Raw genomic sequence first — 18343 nt, 5'->3', positions numbered from 1 at the left:
AACAGCTGATCTGAACGTGCGCACTGTTGACGTTGACAGCAGCGCGGATTGATAGAAATGGATAGAAAATAGTGCCGATTAAAACTGAGGTATGAATTTTGACCGGCGTGTTTTTTGTGTGGTAAATGAATCAAGCTTTGAAACGCAAATCATTTTTTTCACGTAAAAACGCACAGTTTTGTGACCCCGGAAAATAACCGGGAGTACTTCATTGAAAAACTTCCAGCAGCCAGAACTCTGACCAGGGAGGTGACCAACAGAGTGGGTCAGTGTGTATGCACTATAGCGCTGGTAAGGATTGCATACAACTTCATGTCTTAAATGGGCGAACTAACCCTTTAACCTTGCAATGACTGTAAAAGTGGCCTTGGGTGGCTTATTGCTTTTATGACATTTGCAGGGGCACACTCATTGCATCTGCTTTTATTCTTAAGCTCCTTTCACACTGGCAGTGTTACCGGAGGTTCCGGAAGTTACCGGAAGTCATTTTCAATGAGAGCTACCAATTTCTGGTGACTGGCGCAATTTGGCTGTGTTCCGCAAATGGACAAAGTTGAGAAGTTTCGCATATATGCAAGTGAGCTGGGATGTGATGCGACAACTACAAAAAGGAGTGAAGACCGTGAAGCTCACATGAAAAGAAAAAATGCATGGAAAATAATGTCAGAAATGATTTGCATTTGGAGTGACAAACTCGTGATTAAAAACGATGTCAGTGTGAACAGAGATTTATGTCACAGGGTTTAAAAGGTTACAGTCTCTTGAGACTCGTCTGTTCTCACTAAGAGACAGAGATGGACAGAGATGAATGCATTATGGATGTTATCTGCAGGTGTCCGCTGACGTCTCTCCACCCCAGAGATTTTGTGATGTCACGCAGTGGATGTGACTGTCTGTACTGTCTCACGCCACTGACAACTCTCCTGCACACATGCACAAACCCTCGCTCACACTTTTACTCCCTTGTTCCCACACTGCACTCTTGCTCTGTATTCTTAAAGTGAGGAACGATTATGTTGTTTTTCTGCTGTTTTTTTTGCACTCTCTAGTGGCATTTTAAATTGTAATGCTTTACCTCTCTTCAATTTGACATTTTCTCAACCCTGTGTGGTTGGGCATGTGATAAAATTGTTTTGTGATAGTATCTGGAGATAATACACACCTTACAATGGTCTCTGGCTGAATAGAAATGTGGCAGGCTGCATAAAACCACTGTTAACCAGTAGGGGGTGGTGTGGTTTCAGTAGAGCTGTGCTATTCAGCAGAAACAGCCCATGAGAGACAGAGAGAGTGAATGAGAAGGAAACAAGGACTTGTGCCTCTGTCATGGTGCACAGTTCAGTTGTGTTTACGGAAACTCACCTGTATACATGCTTATCCATTCAAATCCACCCTGTCACACTCTGTTTGGAACTGAACAGTCGACAGGACGACTGACCGCTAACGTCTCATCAACCTGGCGATGTTCACAGAGCAACAGAATACAGTTTTCAGTGCTGTTTTAGATTGCTGAATACAGTTTTGTTAATACCAGGCTTGTGTAAAATTCAGAATTGAAGAATCTGCCACACCCCCCGAGAAGTTGATTTGGAATTTGAATTGCAGGAAGAGGAATTTACTTAATTGTAATAGTGCAATATTGGGGTTCCAAAAGTAAAATTCCCATTCATTTTTTCGATATGTGAATATTTTTGGGAATTGATATATGCTTTTTTTGAAGCCGCCAGCCCACTTTATTTCATCTTTTTTTTTAAACAATTGTTTAACATTTGAATTCCAGGTGAAAAACTACATTACCCATTATTCTGTAAAGAAATCTACTCTGATCAGAGAATCACTACAAGTAAACTTCCAAAATATCTCTCAGCGACAACTCACTCCTGTGAAGCACTGTGAATGATGACTCGCAACAAAGAGTGCATTTGACTTACTGTTGCTGTGTGAATGGAACTAGTGAACAGCAGTTGCTGTCAGTTAAAAATAAAACATGTGATGCTCCTGTCGGTGAATTAAGATTTGATGGATGAACCTCAATAGGAGTTTTTTTTCTCAAATATGTGAATACTTTCCGATGTTATAGAAGTCTCTATCTTTGACATTCACTTAAGTCACTTTTGTTATTCACAGCTATCACATTAGTTATCCCTTCGTACAGTGTTTCTGTAACTGCTCCTGTAAGCTGTTCTATGAATGGGACAATTTGAAAGTCACACCTGTTTTCAATCACAAACACCACAAATTTCAGTCCCAAACTATCTTATCCACTGATCGCAGATCTATGTTCTAGTTTATTGTGTTAAATACTGTTCTATTTTGTCCTCCACAGCCTCAAATACTTCAGCCCATCAGTCACATCCCCAACGAGCCCCTCATCCAGGGAAAACTAGCAAGAACAGTCCCCACCGGGGGCCACAATGATGCCTGCACCGAAGGAGAACAGCCTTCTACGTCCTGTCCTCCAGTCCCCTCCACCGACCCAATTCTTCCTCCTGCTGGAGATCCTCACGTGGAGTCTAAATCTCTTTCTGACCCAGAGGAGCTGAGTTGGTTGCTTAGCACCCACCTTCGCATACAAGACAACAATGAGAGTGTCTCACAGTGGGCTGGAGAACAGATTGTGAGACCGACCCCAGAAAGCCATCAAAACAAACTCCTGCAAACACCTCATACCCTGTCCTTCAGCCCGCGTGTCCTGCAGCCTCCACGTCTACACAAACGGGTAACTCTCCCTGTTCTGCCTATAGGGGGCAGTAGTGGGTCAAACCCAAAACCAGGACCCTCAATGAACCACAAGGCCCATCAGCTTCTTCCGCCTCCTCCGTCCAGAGGTTTGCCATGCTACAGTGCAGGGAACGTCGCCGTGACTCGCGGCCGGCTATCCCAGCCTTGGCCAGCAGTGGTCAGGAGAGAGGCTGACCCCGAACACAACGCTTCGGTACCACTCGGTATCTCCACAAGACTTGAAAAGCCAAAGATCCACTGAGCGTCAGCTGCAGCCATAAACACTGATAAGGCTACCTCCCTGAACGCATGATCACACATGCGGCTTGCACTAGATGGTGTTGTTAGTGGCTAGACAACCTTTTAAGCTAAACAAAGAAGCTAAGCTATCGCATCTAACTATGCAACAAAAAAGTAGTGTCACAATCAGCGCTTCTGTCGCACAAAACCACTCTTTTGATTCAGACTAAAAGTCATTGATCATCATTCCATAACCACTGAGAAACCTTTACCGCTCACAATTACATCATCCATACATAACCATGTTAATACAGTTGAGCTTCTCATGGATTGATAAACTGGAGAAAAGGATGACTGACAGAAATTCAGACTGCTTGTTTTCCCAAATTTTGCCCTGTCTTTCAATGGAAAGCACTAGAGAGCTCATTTTTTTTTACCGTTACTCAACAAACGTCAAAGAAAGTGCCATAGATTGCTTGCGGAGCTTTTTCAAGGCCCTCAGTGTCTGAATATTTTCCCATGCGGCATGCCCTCTGGACGCCTACTCATTTAGTGGGTGAATCTGACATTTGCATCACCAACCTCCCGTGGCTTAACTGCGAAAACACACATATTATTGTCTACGCAACCTCCCAGAGCTTGTCGTAGAGACAGAGAAGTCAGTGTCTCATGACCCACGTCTCATCTTCAGTTTCCACAGAGAAAACCTGTCAGTCTGCTGTGATTTGATCTGTATGTAGATTACTTCATGCCACATTTCATATCCTTGTCTGTGTTCACCACATAAACACGAAGTCCAAGCTACAAATTATTTTTGTTTTTGTTGAAAAAAAATGTCTTCTCAGTGCTAAAGACTTGCTTTGACGTAAAGACAGTGTTTTGGCAGGAGGGCGCACATGCCGCTGTCAGTGCTTCCTTTATTTCCACCTTGGCTTCAGTCGTGATCAGCAGTTTTTCATTTTAATTAGGCTCATGCCTCCTGTATTAATAAGGTTATTTTTCTTGATTATGGATTATGGCATGCTCAAAGCATTAACTTGCCTTTTCACCCCGCATTAGTTGCATACAAAATTGTTATAATTCTTTTGAATTATTTATACATTATAAAGATGTTTACAGTTAAAACGGCTTTATTAAGCTGTTCAGTCTGCTCCAATGCTGCAGGATTAACATTTTTGCCTTGTCTTTGGCACAGAAATACTCTTGCAGAGACTTGAGCGAGTTCTTAATTTTTGGAAAAGATTTTCGTCTTGATTTTGCACTAACTTATTTTTGACTTTGCAAGCAATGATAAATAAAAAACAAAACAAAAACAAAGTTCCATTTATGGCAAAATGTTGAAAACTGAGATAAATTGGACCGTTTGTCTAGTGCCGTAAGTTGCTTTGATGTTCCTTTTGACCACCGAAGGGTTTTTTAAGGACATTCAGGATAGTTTTTTTTTTTTTTTTTTCTTAAAGAAAGGTTTACTGTTCTTGAGATGGGTTTTTTTGTTCTTAAGATTACATAAGTATGTCTCAGAAGGTTGAGGTTGTCAGTAATTTGCTTTTGGCATGCTTTGATACATAATGCACACTGTAATACATAAATATACAGCAATATCCACTGCATGGAAGCACATGGACTTATCCGTACTATGATTTTATCCCATGTTTATGTACAATATATCAGAGTGTATACATATTAGTATGTACAGATACTTTACCCTAACTTTTACGGTGGATGTTTAATCCAAAGCGAAAGTGATTTTACTGCCATTTTCTCAGAATACGAGGGGCTTTGGGTATTACAACACTCTTATTTGGGCCGCACACCTCTAGACACACCCTAAGCAGTGATGGGCAGCCATGTCTAAAACCAACTAAAGAAAATCAATAGAAGGATATTTGTGTGTGTGTTTCTCTCTCACCCAACTCTGTTGTTATACTAAGCAGAAAATCAATGGAGGGCTTGTTTTGTAATGCTCTGGAGACACTTTGTTTGTATTTCTTTCTCTACATCTGTCTCTCGTTGTGTCGTATACGTGTGCAGAAGGACTGTAGTCTTGCTATTGCAAAGTTATAGAAGAACATTAATTCCATTTGCTTGTGTCAGTTTGGTGCCCAGAACATATTTTCTTTCATTTGACTGTTAACCAGGCAAAATTGTTATGACCCATAATCAAAAGGACAGTTCAATCAAAAATGTTGTCATCAATTGTTCACCCTCATTTCGTTCCAAAGAATGAATTGCTTTCTTCTGTGGAACATAAAAGAAGATATTTTGCTAGTAAGTCCATACAATGAAAATCAATGGTATCCAAGATTGAAATGACAAAGTTCTCAAAAAGTTGGAGCATTGACTTTCACCGAATTGACAAAAACAGTTAACATTTTAAAACATCTTTGTGTTCCACAAAAGAAAGTCAGGTTTGGAGTGACAAAGGGTGACGACATTTTTTTATGAACTATGCCTTTAAACTGAGATAAATTAGAGTAAAGCAGCATTAAGTTTTATTAAAAAATTATTGTAAAGCATGCATCCAGCCATTTCTTGCTTTAATGCTTTAAATGTGAGGCTTTCTACATCTCTTTTCATGCTGTAAAAACACTGTTTCATGAGTATCTGCAACTCTAAGATGCTGTTTCCTTTAACAAATCATCATTGAGGTTCTGCAGCGAGAAAAGAAAACAATCAAAAAAGTCAACTAAGTCTAGTTTTTAGATTTAGAATTGCTAAAATAAATGCACTCATACAAAGACCTTTTACTGTTGTGTAAAATACATTTATGACTTGCTGCCCATGTGTGTATGGCATCCTCCTCTTCTCACCTGGATGATTATTTGATAGCATGAAAATGTCTGAAACAATAAACACTTGCCATGAATTCCTTATAAAAAAAACTTCCATTTTTCCTTCCATATATAGTTCATGTCTTGTCGTGTTTTTCACCTATTGTGACACGAGATTATGCAGCATTGTCAGAACACTACCATTGCTCCATTATAGCTTCATGAAAACAACATCTGCCAACCTGTTGGTCTGGACAGAAAAGATGTTTACTAACAGAGGAATGAATTCAAGCACTTTAAATGACCCGTTTCAACCTCCACGATGGAGAGACTGTGGTCTTTTTGACCTGATCTGTTTGATTTGCTGTCATTTTATTCTGTGCAACTTCTTTTATTTAGCTGTTTGTGTGTTGATGTTCTGTCCCTGGTCCAGTGGAACGTGTGAGACTTCAATAAAGTGAAGAAATAAGATTCACGTTCTCTGCTTTTTCTCTGTGTCAGAGCCATTCTTTTATGCGGCTTCCTGCAGCTGTTCCTATATTTTACACACTGCAGTGTTTCACTGCAGATCCTAATACATTATGTTTAGGGCTGCTTTATGCCACCATGTTCATTACTGTAAATCCACACATTCTGGAAGAATTGTCTAATATTCTCAATCTGCTCCAAACAACACTGTGTATAAACGGCATTGACAATATGAAGATAAATAAGAACTGAACTTTAGCACTTTCTAAAGAAAAGTTCCAGCTTTGTTTTTCAAACATTAGATGTATACATAGAAATGAAATGATATGCGTCCAGTTTCATGGTGCAATTATATTCAAGATTAATATTTTGACCTCAATAATTTCATTTCTAACAAGTCAAGAAAAGTTTGTCATTGTTGGCATATGGATAAATGGGTAGATAGAGAGAGAGAGATAGAAGACATCTGATTTTGTCTTTCCCAAATGTCTTGTTGCTGTCAGCCTATATCCACTTTCAGGGTGTTGATGATTGTGTGAAGACTGTTTGAAAGGCAGAGATCCAGGCAGGCCACGCTGCTGCCAATGAGTCATTCTCGTTTCTCAGTGCACTGAACTGGAGATGCTGTGTCCTCCAATTCCCTGCAGCGGTTCAGGGCTCAATGCAAGTGGTTTTGACGTACAGCCTGAATGAGTGTTCTGCAGAGAAATGACTCTCTGCATTCCCTGCTTAGAGAGTTAGAGGCTTTTATTTATTTAATTTTTTGGGGACTTTTTTCGGTAACTTTTTCAAAAAGTCAAGTTTTTTACTTTTGATCTACTGGGAAGTGTTTGAGGGGCCTGCTCAGGTGAGATTGGGCTGCTCGGTCAGCCAGTGGGAGCTTGTATATGTGTGTTTGAAGTGTATTTGGCTTTAAAGTTCAGTGTAGGAGTGTTAACTCCAACCAGGACAGTGATCGCTATTGTAGCACAGAGAGGGAATTGAATGTATGCCTTATCTGGACTCTTGCTAACCAAAGTGTTGACCTTCTGACCACATCTGCCCCACCAATCATGTTTTCTAGCTGTAATCTGGAGGTCAAGAAAGTAGATGGGTACCTTTGCAGTCAGTGCTGAGTGTGTCTAATGGTCTCTTGACTGGGTAAATTGTGTGTGCGTGAGAGAGAGAGAGAGAGAGAGAGAGAGAGACAAAGGAGAGAAGAGATATTGGAGAATGCAGTGTGAAAGAAATTAATTACATAATTGTTGTCTGTAATTATCCAGACCTCCAGAGCGTGTTTGTTTTTCTGCTGTTCATTTGTTTATTTCAGTCCAAAACAAAGGCACTGACAGTCTTTTAATTTCTGTATAATAAACCTCGAAAGAAAGGACGGTTTGGAAGAGCAGATTAAAGAAAGGAAAACAACTCTGTCCACTTTTTCTCTTTCCATCCCTCCTATTCTCTCTATAAGATTTTTTTTCCTGGGAGAGTCGAATCAAAGGACCACGGAGGTCCATAACTGCATGTCAAGGTTAGTATCTTAATACGAATTATACTTATATAAAAACTATTACTTTAAAAAATATTTTTTTTTATCTCACACACACACACACACACACACATTTATACAGTAGAGATCAAAATTAAAGAACAACATACAATTTCCTAAATTTCAAGGTCACTGCTTAGTCCTAGTTAGAGTTAACCTAACACAAAAAGTATTCTCGTTGCTTGATAAACTTATGGTTGAGTCACTGTAGTCACTTGGACTATTTTAAACATTGTCTTTACTAACTTTCTGGGCCGGCAAGTTTCAATTACATAGAAGCCTGGAGGAGTGAGACAGCTCTCAGATTTAATCAAAAATATCTTAATTTGTGTTCCGAAGATGAACGAAAGTCTTACGGGGTCGGAACAACATGAGGGTGAGTAATTACTGACAGAATTTTTATTTTTGGGTGAACTAACCCTTTAAAAGTACTCTGTCGTTTTTGGTCATGCATTTACCGGCAACCTGCATTTACAGTACAAGCAGTATTTAAAAAAAGAACTGAAGTAAAATTATAATCAACAAAAAATATATATTTTAGTAGTCATTGAGATACAAAATCACATGGAATAATCTGACCTGTGGGGGAAGACATCTCCAGATGGTGTGTGTTGTGGCAAAAAATCATTAACCAACCAATATCACTGCGTAAGAGACATTCTGAGACAAAAGGTCTTTTAAAATGATTTATTCTTGCAAGAATAGGTTTAGTCTGACACACAGAAGTTACGCTGTGCATGAGAGTGACACCCAACAGGAAGATATGAGACAGCCTTTATACTCTTTTCAAGGTTCCTCTTCACCCGCTGTACCTTTCACCCACCCAGATAAGGTCCTTACTGCTGTTCAGTCTACTTAAAGACACAAACTGGTACTGAAATAAACTGGCCAAAACTGGCCGTCCCTAAGGTCAGTTGTCCTGTCCCATATGTTCCTGAATGATGATATGATATCTGTTAGGGATCAATGACTATTACAATTTCCACAACATGTGTGATAATAACACAAATGAAATTACAATGACTATTCAGTAACATTAAGCTGACTGCTTCGGGCCCCTGGGAGACTGCGGCCCTGGGATATGTACCCTGTCTTGCCCTGCTTGAATTCAGTCACTTATTGTCCACAGAAGGTGCAGAGCTGTTCACAGATGCAAAAATTAAAAATGAGTTAGAAAATATAAGTTAGTTGTGTCCGGCTAATGTAATTGACTCTCTCTGGGTTTTTAAGATGAGGCAAGTTATCTTAAGTTAATTGGAGAATTTTTTCCCAGCAGTGATAAATGTACAAAAATATAACATGTGTCAGCTTGCTTAAATAGGCTATCCTTTTAGTCTTTGAGAAGAGGAACACAAGAACGGTATCAAGTACTCCGACATGCCCCACTTGAACCTCTGCTCTTCATCACCATGCAATCAGTGAGCACTTAAACCCATGTAAACTGCAAAGTTTGTAATAATTCTCAATGGCTGTTATTAAATAAATTGCTCAGAGTAGTAACCCAGATATCACTTTACTTGCTTAGAGCCGCAGCTCTAATGCTGTCTGCATGAAAGCACAAGACTGCTGCCGCAGTTACAACGCAGTGCTGCAGATGCAGGATGTGTGAAACAGCAAACTGGACAATATGGTACGTATAAAGCAATATCCATTATTCTTCAGGATCTTTGCTATTTTCTAGAGATCATCTCTGAGATCATGAACAATCCTATTTATAACATTTTTGTTTGTTTTACTACAGTTTACAGTTCATCTAACAATATTCTGTTTACCAGCCCTTGGCTTTAACAACTAGTTTGTTCCAAATCGGTCTCTTTGATCCCATCTTTAAACCTGTTGCATGTATTCAGCGAAGTGCACTGCCATCCTTTAAAAAGCACACACAGTGTCTGTATTTTTACAGGATGGCAGTTTGCCAGATGCCTTTGTTTTGTGGATTAGTAACCTGTGAAATTCTAGACGGATCAGCATACTTGATGTTTGTCACACGCAGTACACTGAGTGCTTTTGTTCATTATGAATTCAGTGGTTTTAGGAATTCATGACTGATCAATTTTAGAACGGTAGTTCTCAACGCGTGTGTCGCAACCCAAAAATGGGACATAAGAAAAAACACAAATATGCAAATAATAATAATATTCAAAGAATCATGCATAGGAAGGAAAAGTAAATGGGTTTAATAAAGGGAAAAATTAAGATTAATTTAAAAATGTATACAAATGTTTTGTGAATTTTTGGTACACAAGAGCATGAAACCATCAAAATTCAAGAGACATTTAGAAATTAAATTTGGCGATTTTGCTTTTTTAGCTATGTCATGTTAAAAGTTTGGTATATTGTAAGCAGTTCATTGTTATATTGATGCATTTAGGTGTTTGAGAATTTAGGGACATTTTTGTTCACAGTTGTATGATAAACAGTTTTGGCTCTTGTTGAGACACTTAATGTTCAATCAATGTAAACCTGTCTTGAAGCAAAACCAGTTGAGAAATACTAATCTAGAACACCGACCAGTCAGAAATCTGTTAGGATCAGCCATTGACCTCCACAGTACACAATCCAACGTTAAATATGCTTGAAAAATACATATTTTAATGAGTTAAACATAGCAAATTAATGTTTGGAATAGACACAAACAACCTCCTCTGCCTGCCATGCCTCATACTTTATTGATAATTCGTTATTAATGATTATCTCTGTTGCATGATCTATTTTTAATGGCTGTTTTGTCAGATTAATCCTTGATGAATCAACCGTCATTGTTAAAGCCTATGTTCGCATCAGTGTTTGATGAAACATTATTACAAGCTTTTGTCCATCAGTAACCATTTAAATAATATTTTAGTGGTTGTAAGCTCAAATCAAAATTTTGGATGAATAACAATGATTGATGATTGTCTGCTTCACACTTTTTTCTACACAAAGACTTGTTTGGGATATATCAACGCAATATCCTCTAGGAATACATAAATTAATATTTAAGTCTGATGAGGATGTTTTTTTTCTTCAAACAAAGATAGACACTATGAATACCTTTAAGACAAACAATTTTGCACAATACAATATCAGACATGCACAGCTTGTCCAATCTGACAAGCTTTCAATCTCTCTACATGAGAAACAGGTTTTCCCTTCAAAAAGAATATGGTGTAATATTTATACTGCTCTAGGCATCAGTTGGATTTAAAATGTCCTGCAGAAATCTAGTGAGAGTTGAAATGGTACAAGCACAACTGCAAAGCCACAAGAAAATAAATTTAAGAATAGATAAATCTGATTTAGTGACACTATAATAACATACACAAAGGTTATGTGAGACATAATTTACCATTCATCACTTAAACTCATAGTTATTGAGAAGAAAAAGAGGATAATCTTATTATTCTTGCTGGAATGAGATTATTGGCTGCACAGATAATGTTTATCCGTGCCTCCTGCGTTTGAGGGCTCTGTCACTTTAAGAGACAGACAGTCTCCCTGCGGCAGTTTGCTTAGGGACGGATTCTGCTGTAGGCAAAATGAATTAAAGAAAAAATACAATCAGAAAAGCCACCAAGCACAGGTATAATCCACTACCTCGACAGAACTGAATTGGTTTCATTCAGTAACCGAGCAAGTGGAGAAAATGGTATAGCGTGAAAGAGTCGTTTAAATAAAATGTGACACCTATGTTTCTTAACAATCCCCTGAAAACAATTTCTGATATTCATTCATGGTAAATACAACAACAAAAATATGAAGGGGAGCTGAACAGGATGATGAAACCAATGATGAAAAAACCACCAAACAAACCATAACATCAACCAAACTGCTCAGTTTATGTGAAGCTTTGAAATGTATTTGAAATTAAACCGTTTGTCTTCTACTTGACAGTCAGTAAGTCACCGATTATTTGTGGTGCAAACGGGGTATCAACATCTGAAATGAAACACAGAGAGGGACATGAGTCAAATCAACAGTATTTAATCAACATCTGTTACTTTTTACAGTGTTTAACTATAACTTATTTTTCTGTGAATGAAAAATGGGCTGTTTTCCTCTGCAGAAAACCTCATGAAATTAGTTTCAACTGAAGAGATTTTATTAAATTTGTAGCTGCATGGTGTATAAATATTTGTGGGAGTGGGTTATTTATTTAAAATCCCAGTTGCCGGAAGCCTGTGCGGATTTGCAATGGTGTAAATATTTGAAAAGGTCTTGTTTATACACTGTCCAAAACGTTTCTTTGGCAGTTCAAAACACAAAACTTTTTCGTTTTCCACTACATATTTATTGGAAGAAATGGAAATCTCCCTGTAAACATTAAACCCTGTACATGCAGCATTTATTTTTCACAGAAATGGTGTGTTCGATGATGGTAGGAACTCCAGGAGCGCTGTAGAGCAAGGGAACTGCAGATGTGTTCACCTAAAAAAAAAAATCACAATTCTGTAATTTTCTTATCCTCACTTTTTTCCACAAAACAAAAAATGGTGAAGACAATCAATGGGGACTGGGACTTTCAAGCTTAAAATATCATAAAAGTGATCATTTTGTTGTATTTCAACTGAAGTCATGTGATAGCTTTGTGTGAGAAACAGACCAACAATTTAGTGATTACTGATTGAAAGTCATGACATAAACCTTCAATGTTCCTTCATGAGAGAGGTAGCAGTGTCTGATTAATGAAGGATTTTTTTTATTACAATTTTTTTTTTTTTTTTTTTTTTTGTGAGTCAGATCTTTACAATGAATTGGTAGATTTGGTTCACATAGAAGGTCCGATTGATTAAAAAATCTGAAAGGTGAGCTTTTTGGGGGATTTCAAGTATTCCGTTTTAGGATTACATAATATTTTGTAGATCTGTGAAGATATGAATAATACGATCCACTTTCATCAAAGGCCCTTGTTGGAAGATTAGGATATTTGAGTCTCTATCCTCTTAAATGTTTGTTCTGTCCTCAGGAGCTCTTTCTTTCCCATAGTTTACCAAAGCTATTCTTTACTTATAATTGGTTTCCACTCTCTTTAGTTCCCTTTCTTTCTGCTTCAGACGTGCACAGTGAGCTTCTGTTTAATCACAGCTTCCCTGCACTTGCCAAAGGCAGATTACAAAGCCCCTACAGACAAAACTTTTGCCTATATTTAAATTTTCCCTTAGCCACTTAGTTCTTTTTCTTCCAAAGCACCTAAAAACACATAATCATTCACTGTTTTTATATGAACAATGTTTTTTTAAACAAGAGCTACAGGCTTTGCTTTGATGGCTTCATCCAGGGAGGTCTGCAATACCTGGAGAGCCATCCATTAGCATTCAAAGCTAAAATAAGTGGCTTAAAGTGGAGAAACAAACTTTTTAAAATCCATCAATAATGTTTTTATATCAGGTCGGTCATGTATGGATTGTAGATTTGCTTGCTAGTTTAATCCGATCATAGGTTTTTGGATAATCAATGGCAGTAACCAGGTTCCTCTTGAGCACACTTGGCTCTCATGCTTCAGAACTGGTCAATATACGCTCTGCTGCATCTGAGTCTATAGTCCAATAATTGCAAGTTATCCTTTTCATTGTGGGTCATAAGAGAGGCTGATTCAGTGCTGCTGATTATAGTTTGTTTGCTTCAAAGGTGCTGTCCTCTTTCTTTATGGATATATCATGTACATTTAGGAAGTTTTACCCCATCCATTCAGAGATGCTGCAGTGAACAACACAAACACAGGCTCTTTGTGCAGGCTGTGCAAAGAGTTCTCTGTCTTCTAATGTAGGTTATAAGTTCATCAATAAGTTCAGAATTGAAGCATAAATTATGTAACTTATGAATCTGCCCCCTAGGTAATAAATACTCACAGATAGAGAGTACAAATGAAACTACTGGTTCTAAAAACTGTGGAGAACCTAGCGCAAGATATGATCTTATTTTTATTTATTTTTTATTTTATTTTCCCTTCCACAGCCAGTGCAGTGCTATAGTGCATACGATTGACAGCTTTTATGACACTTTCTTATTAATTTAGGATTAGTCTTTTTTTTTCTTGTTCAGTGGTTAGGGGTAGGCTTAGGGTTTGGGGTATGAAAAATATCCCCATGAAATTATGATCTAATTATACTACTTTATTTATAATAAAATAAATATATTAAAACCTATTGCAGTTCAATCCACTTCAGTGTTTCGTGTCATTTAATAATGATATCCAAATGTCAGCAAGGCTTTGGCAGACTTACAGAGAAGGTTTTCTCTCGTCAACCCGAAAATTCCCTTGTTTTGCCTTTCTTTAATTTTCCCATCCCCTAAACACATAAACCACGGTGGATTGTTTGTTAGGTGTGGAATAATTTGCATCAAATACAAGAAACGATCATAGAATGATCATTTTAATACTATTCAAACTATGTAACTTTTATTTATTTATTTAAATAATGGCTCAAAACATCATTAATATGGTAAGCCTATTATACTGTAAGTGTTTATATTTTGACCTGACAGGATGGTTTTCGCGGGAAATTGTGTACATATACGTCACTCTCCCGTGCGTGTCTCTTCATGTCCGTAAACAGAGAAAACTTGCTCCGACTACTTTGATGAGTGAATGGTGTGGGAGTGGCGTAGGTTAGTTGTCATAAGGAGCAAGAAAGGTTGACATGGAGCACGCTACATCTGGAACCACCGGAGAATCACCCATTTTAAAGGTGACAGCCACAGAGCTCGTAATACAACGAGAATCAACATTGACTTGTTTTTTTTGGAGATGTAGAAAACTGAAGGATTTGAAATGTTGTGAATGCGACGCGGAGATGGCATTTTTATTACTCAACAGGGTAATAATACATAAAGATAAATTGCTGTATGTACTGTAGCTGTCTAACAGACTTCATTGTAAAGCATCATGTATTGTTAAGAGTAATTTCATAATGGGTTGTTGTAGCGCTGTGGTGGAAGTACCGTGTTGTATAGTTACAGTAACGTCTTCAGCTAGTCAGCTTGAGGTCCTTTCCATCCGAATTGGTTATATCTCTTAAGCCTATAGTGAATGTTTTATGAGCAGTAATCTCGCTCTCTTTTTTTAGTTATGAGAAAGAACCATATTCATCCGCACAGTCAAGCAGATCAAAAGCATAACCAAAACAATGTTCTTTCGCCAAATGTATGCAGTTTTGTTTTTTAAAGGGGTCCTATTATGCTTTTTCACTTTTAGTTATGTGTGTAATGTTGCTGTTTGAGCATAAAAAAGATCTGCAAGGTTACAAAGCTCAAAGGGAGATATTTTATCAAACATAATTCACTTTCCAAGAAATACACCAAACGACTCGTTTGGAATACAACGCTTTCTGGGCTTTTTGAAGTCACAATGTTACTCATTTTAATAATCCCGCTCCCGGAATATGCAAAAAAGGGGACGAGGTCTGGTTGAGCTGCTGCTATGTCAAAGAGACGCTGTTTTTTCCACCCCTTTTCCAAAATTCATTTGTTTGACCTTTCTAAGGCTGACAAACTGAGTGGTTAAAATTTATTTTAAACACTATTCCTGGACATTATAACCCCAGCGTTTATCTGTGTGCAACACATTTTACGGAAAACAGCTTCCAGACACTAAGATGAGAACAATGCAGGCTACGCACAAAAGCTTCTCCTTAAATGGAGCAGTTCCCCCTTTGATGGGACAATCTGGTGTTTGTGGATCACAACTTTTCTATTAACAGTTCCAATTTTAAGTTTTATGTTTTTGCTACGATGTAAACAAAGGGTAAAGCTGTTTGCCACCGCTCACCTGCTACCCGACATTATACAGTGTTTCTGTAGATTATAAGCTCTCGCTTTTGTAAGACTGTTCACCGCCCCTTAGGAAAATTAACCATGGTTTTGTGATTGATTACTATTTGCATAGTTCTTTGACAAATATCATGATTAAATGGTGTATAACATCTTATTTAAAATGCATAAGAAAATTACAAAAAATAAAACCCCTCCCACTCTGAAATGTCCTGTGAAATCTGTGCTTGCAAAGTCTGTGCATTAAATCTGTTTGTTATATATTTATGTCAGAATCAGGCTTGAGTTGGTTTGAAATTGACGCCATCCTTAATATTTACACCTGAGCAGATGAAATTCGCGGTTATGGTAAGGGGCGTGACATTTTCTGAACACGTGCTTCTCCTCTAAGTGGTGCCAATCACAATACACTGGGCCAGCTAACCAATCACAGCACATTTCATATTCCAGAAGGAGGGGCTTCTAAAGCCACTGGAAGGCAAGCTTGCAACCTTTAGCCAAAAAAGCGTAACTAAGGCTAACTGCTGTCTGCCTAATGTTGTTGATATATCGCTGTTTAATGAATGAAGGTAAAAAAACAACAACATTTTAATGGATTAAATATGTATTAAATCACAATTAAGTTTTTAGTGTAGGCCTAATCTTAAATGTATTTTTTTACTCAGCGACTACATTGCAGCTCAGCAAATAGAGAAATTCACACTCTTTTTTTACGCATTAAGCACATTCCACAAACAATCAGTCCTACTGTATGTTTACCAGCATTATAACAACAAATATAGAACATATATTCACAAGACCAACGCGCTAATCCACAAGAAACTGATTAACGTAAACTCTAATTGACTGTCATACTTCTTTGAACGGCGGGCACTGATGTCACTGCCATTACACGATAGGCTGAGGTGCCTCATATGATCCAACTTAGCCGTTAAGCTTTCTCCAATGTTAAAATCCCAGACCCTCTCATCTCCCCAATATAAGACAATCTCTGGGGCTTCATCGAGCCAGACTGAGGAGAGATGTGCTGTAATAATGTAAAATATGTTAAAATAATATGTGTTTTTTGAACGATCAAACATGAAGGCATATTCTATACACTCCAAAAACAAAATCAAGACTTCGCAAAAGGGCATAAAAGGACCCCTTTAACCTTTTAAATGCTGTTTATTTATTTTTATTTGTTTATTATTATTATTAATTCATTCACTCGTTATTTGTTACGTTTCTAAAAAATAATATTTTGGTGTGTTTTTTCCATGATGGTCACAAACCTCTGTATGGCTTTGATGAATTGCCAATGTTTGGCTGAGTGAGTTTGGCTCTATAAAGATACAGTAGATTTCCTCCTACTCCTCACGGAGGCTGTGATAAATGCATATTTTTACCATTTCAAAGGCTTCTATACTATAGATTTTATAGCTACTATTGACCTAAAGCAGTGGATGCAGCTTAAGGGTGTCTTCAGAGGAAATCTTCAAACAGTCTTAGTGCCTTCAGTGAACTGAAAGCCAGACAAACACACTTGGTTCTCCATAAAAATAAGACCTCAGTCATTTTTATAAACAGCTGAACAATCACAACCCATTCTCTTTCCCAAGGCGTCAAAAACCGACGCATGGTCAAGCACCCTCTGCGTCACAGTGAAGATGCCAAAGGCACCCCTTGGCATTCGTCCATAAACGAACTGGGAACTCCATTGCTTTCAATGGGAAACCTGTGGGGTCAACAACACACGCAAATTTTATCAGTACGAAATCGCGCTGAAGAAGTCTCATTGAACACATCGCGATATTTGGCATCAGTTCACGTGTGCCAGATGTTGGTAAGTAGTCGTAAATACGCTGTCCACCTAATAATGTTTCGATATAATGTCTTTTCTGTTTGTCGATATTAATCAGATTAGCTCCCTCATGTTCAGTCACTGCATTATATCTGTTACAACGAGGCTTTACGTTTCATTGCTTTCTAATTCAAAACACCGGGTGATTAAACAGTCGTGCGTGACGTGCCGTGCGATTGACCTTCAATCAGTAAATCATATTCATATTAGGTTCAAAGTAGTACAATTAGTTCCAAAGTGGTATTCGTAGAAGCACAGTAAAAACAACACTGACAATGCTTTTACCACAGTAACCTTAGTTTTACTGTGATAGGTGTAGTAAAGGATAGTTACCACAACACTTACCATGCTTTTAATGCTTATAATTTAAAATCCGAAAATTTGTAAGGCAAATCTGTTCTTTTTCCTTTAAATAATCCTATATATTATACATAATGATATTTTATTTTCTCTTTTTTCAACTGAAAAGACCAAAAGGGCCTTTCGGACTCAGTCAGCTCATTATTGTTTGAGAAGTAAACGGAGGAGACGGAAAGCTGCAAAGGCAAATATTTGCAATGGTATGTATGTGTTGGTTTTAACCCTTAATCAAACATTTTATCAAGCATTTGTTGTTTCTTAAAACCTTTCTTACAAAACCCATAGCCCAATCAGTACGAACATAGTCTCAAAGTCTTAATAATTCACAAGATTTAACAAGTTGTCAAATTCGTACGATACTCGTACATATTTGTATACTCGTACATAGGCTAATCCTGCAGAATATCCTGCGATATTTGTAAATCAGTTGCGCCCCTTCTTGGAAAGTCGGATGTCCCACACACACACACACACACACACACTGTCAGAAAGTTTATATTAATTGCATTGTATTCTTTAAAATTATTACAAATTGGGCACTGTCTGTTCATGTTCCAATGATACATGATGTCTCTCCACACCTGTTTGCAAGAGTGGAAAAGCTAATTTGACTTGTCACATGACATCAGATATTCGATTATTTGGTCATAATCAGGGCTGCGT

At 37.8% G+C, this 18343-nt stretch overlaps 1 protein-coding gene across 3 annotated transcripts in view; it reads left to right on the top strand.

The window, feature by feature from the left end:
• ccser2a (coiled-coil serine-rich protein 2a) overlaps window positions 1-4274 on the top strand; it is a 54045-nt gene extending 49771 nt beyond the window's left edge. The window contains exon 11 of one of the 3 annotated variants that reach the window (XM_056238853.1): window positions 2327-4274. In XM_056238853.1, coding sequence (XP_056094828.1) covers window positions 2327-2983 — 657 coding nt within the window. In that variant the 3' untranslated portion in view covers window positions 2984-4274. The remainder of the gene's footprint in view (window positions 1-2326) is intronic. The other 2 variants (XM_056238855.1, XM_056238854.1) reach the window with 2 other exon arrangements.
• Window positions 4275-18343: the final 14069 nt, after the last annotated feature.

The sequence above is a fragment of the Rhinichthys klamathensis genome, unplaced genomic scaffold, assembly GCF_029890125.1.
Source record: "Rhinichthys klamathensis goyatoka isolate OS25496 unplaced genomic scaffold, OSU_Roscu_1.1 h1tg000547l_1, whole genome shotgun sequence".
Lineage (NCBI taxonomy): Eukaryota > Metazoa > Chordata > Actinopteri > Cypriniformes > Leuciscidae > Rhinichthys > Rhinichthys klamathensis.
Note: the sequence above shows the minus strand (reverse complement) of the source record. Positions and strands in the feature narration are given on the sequence as shown.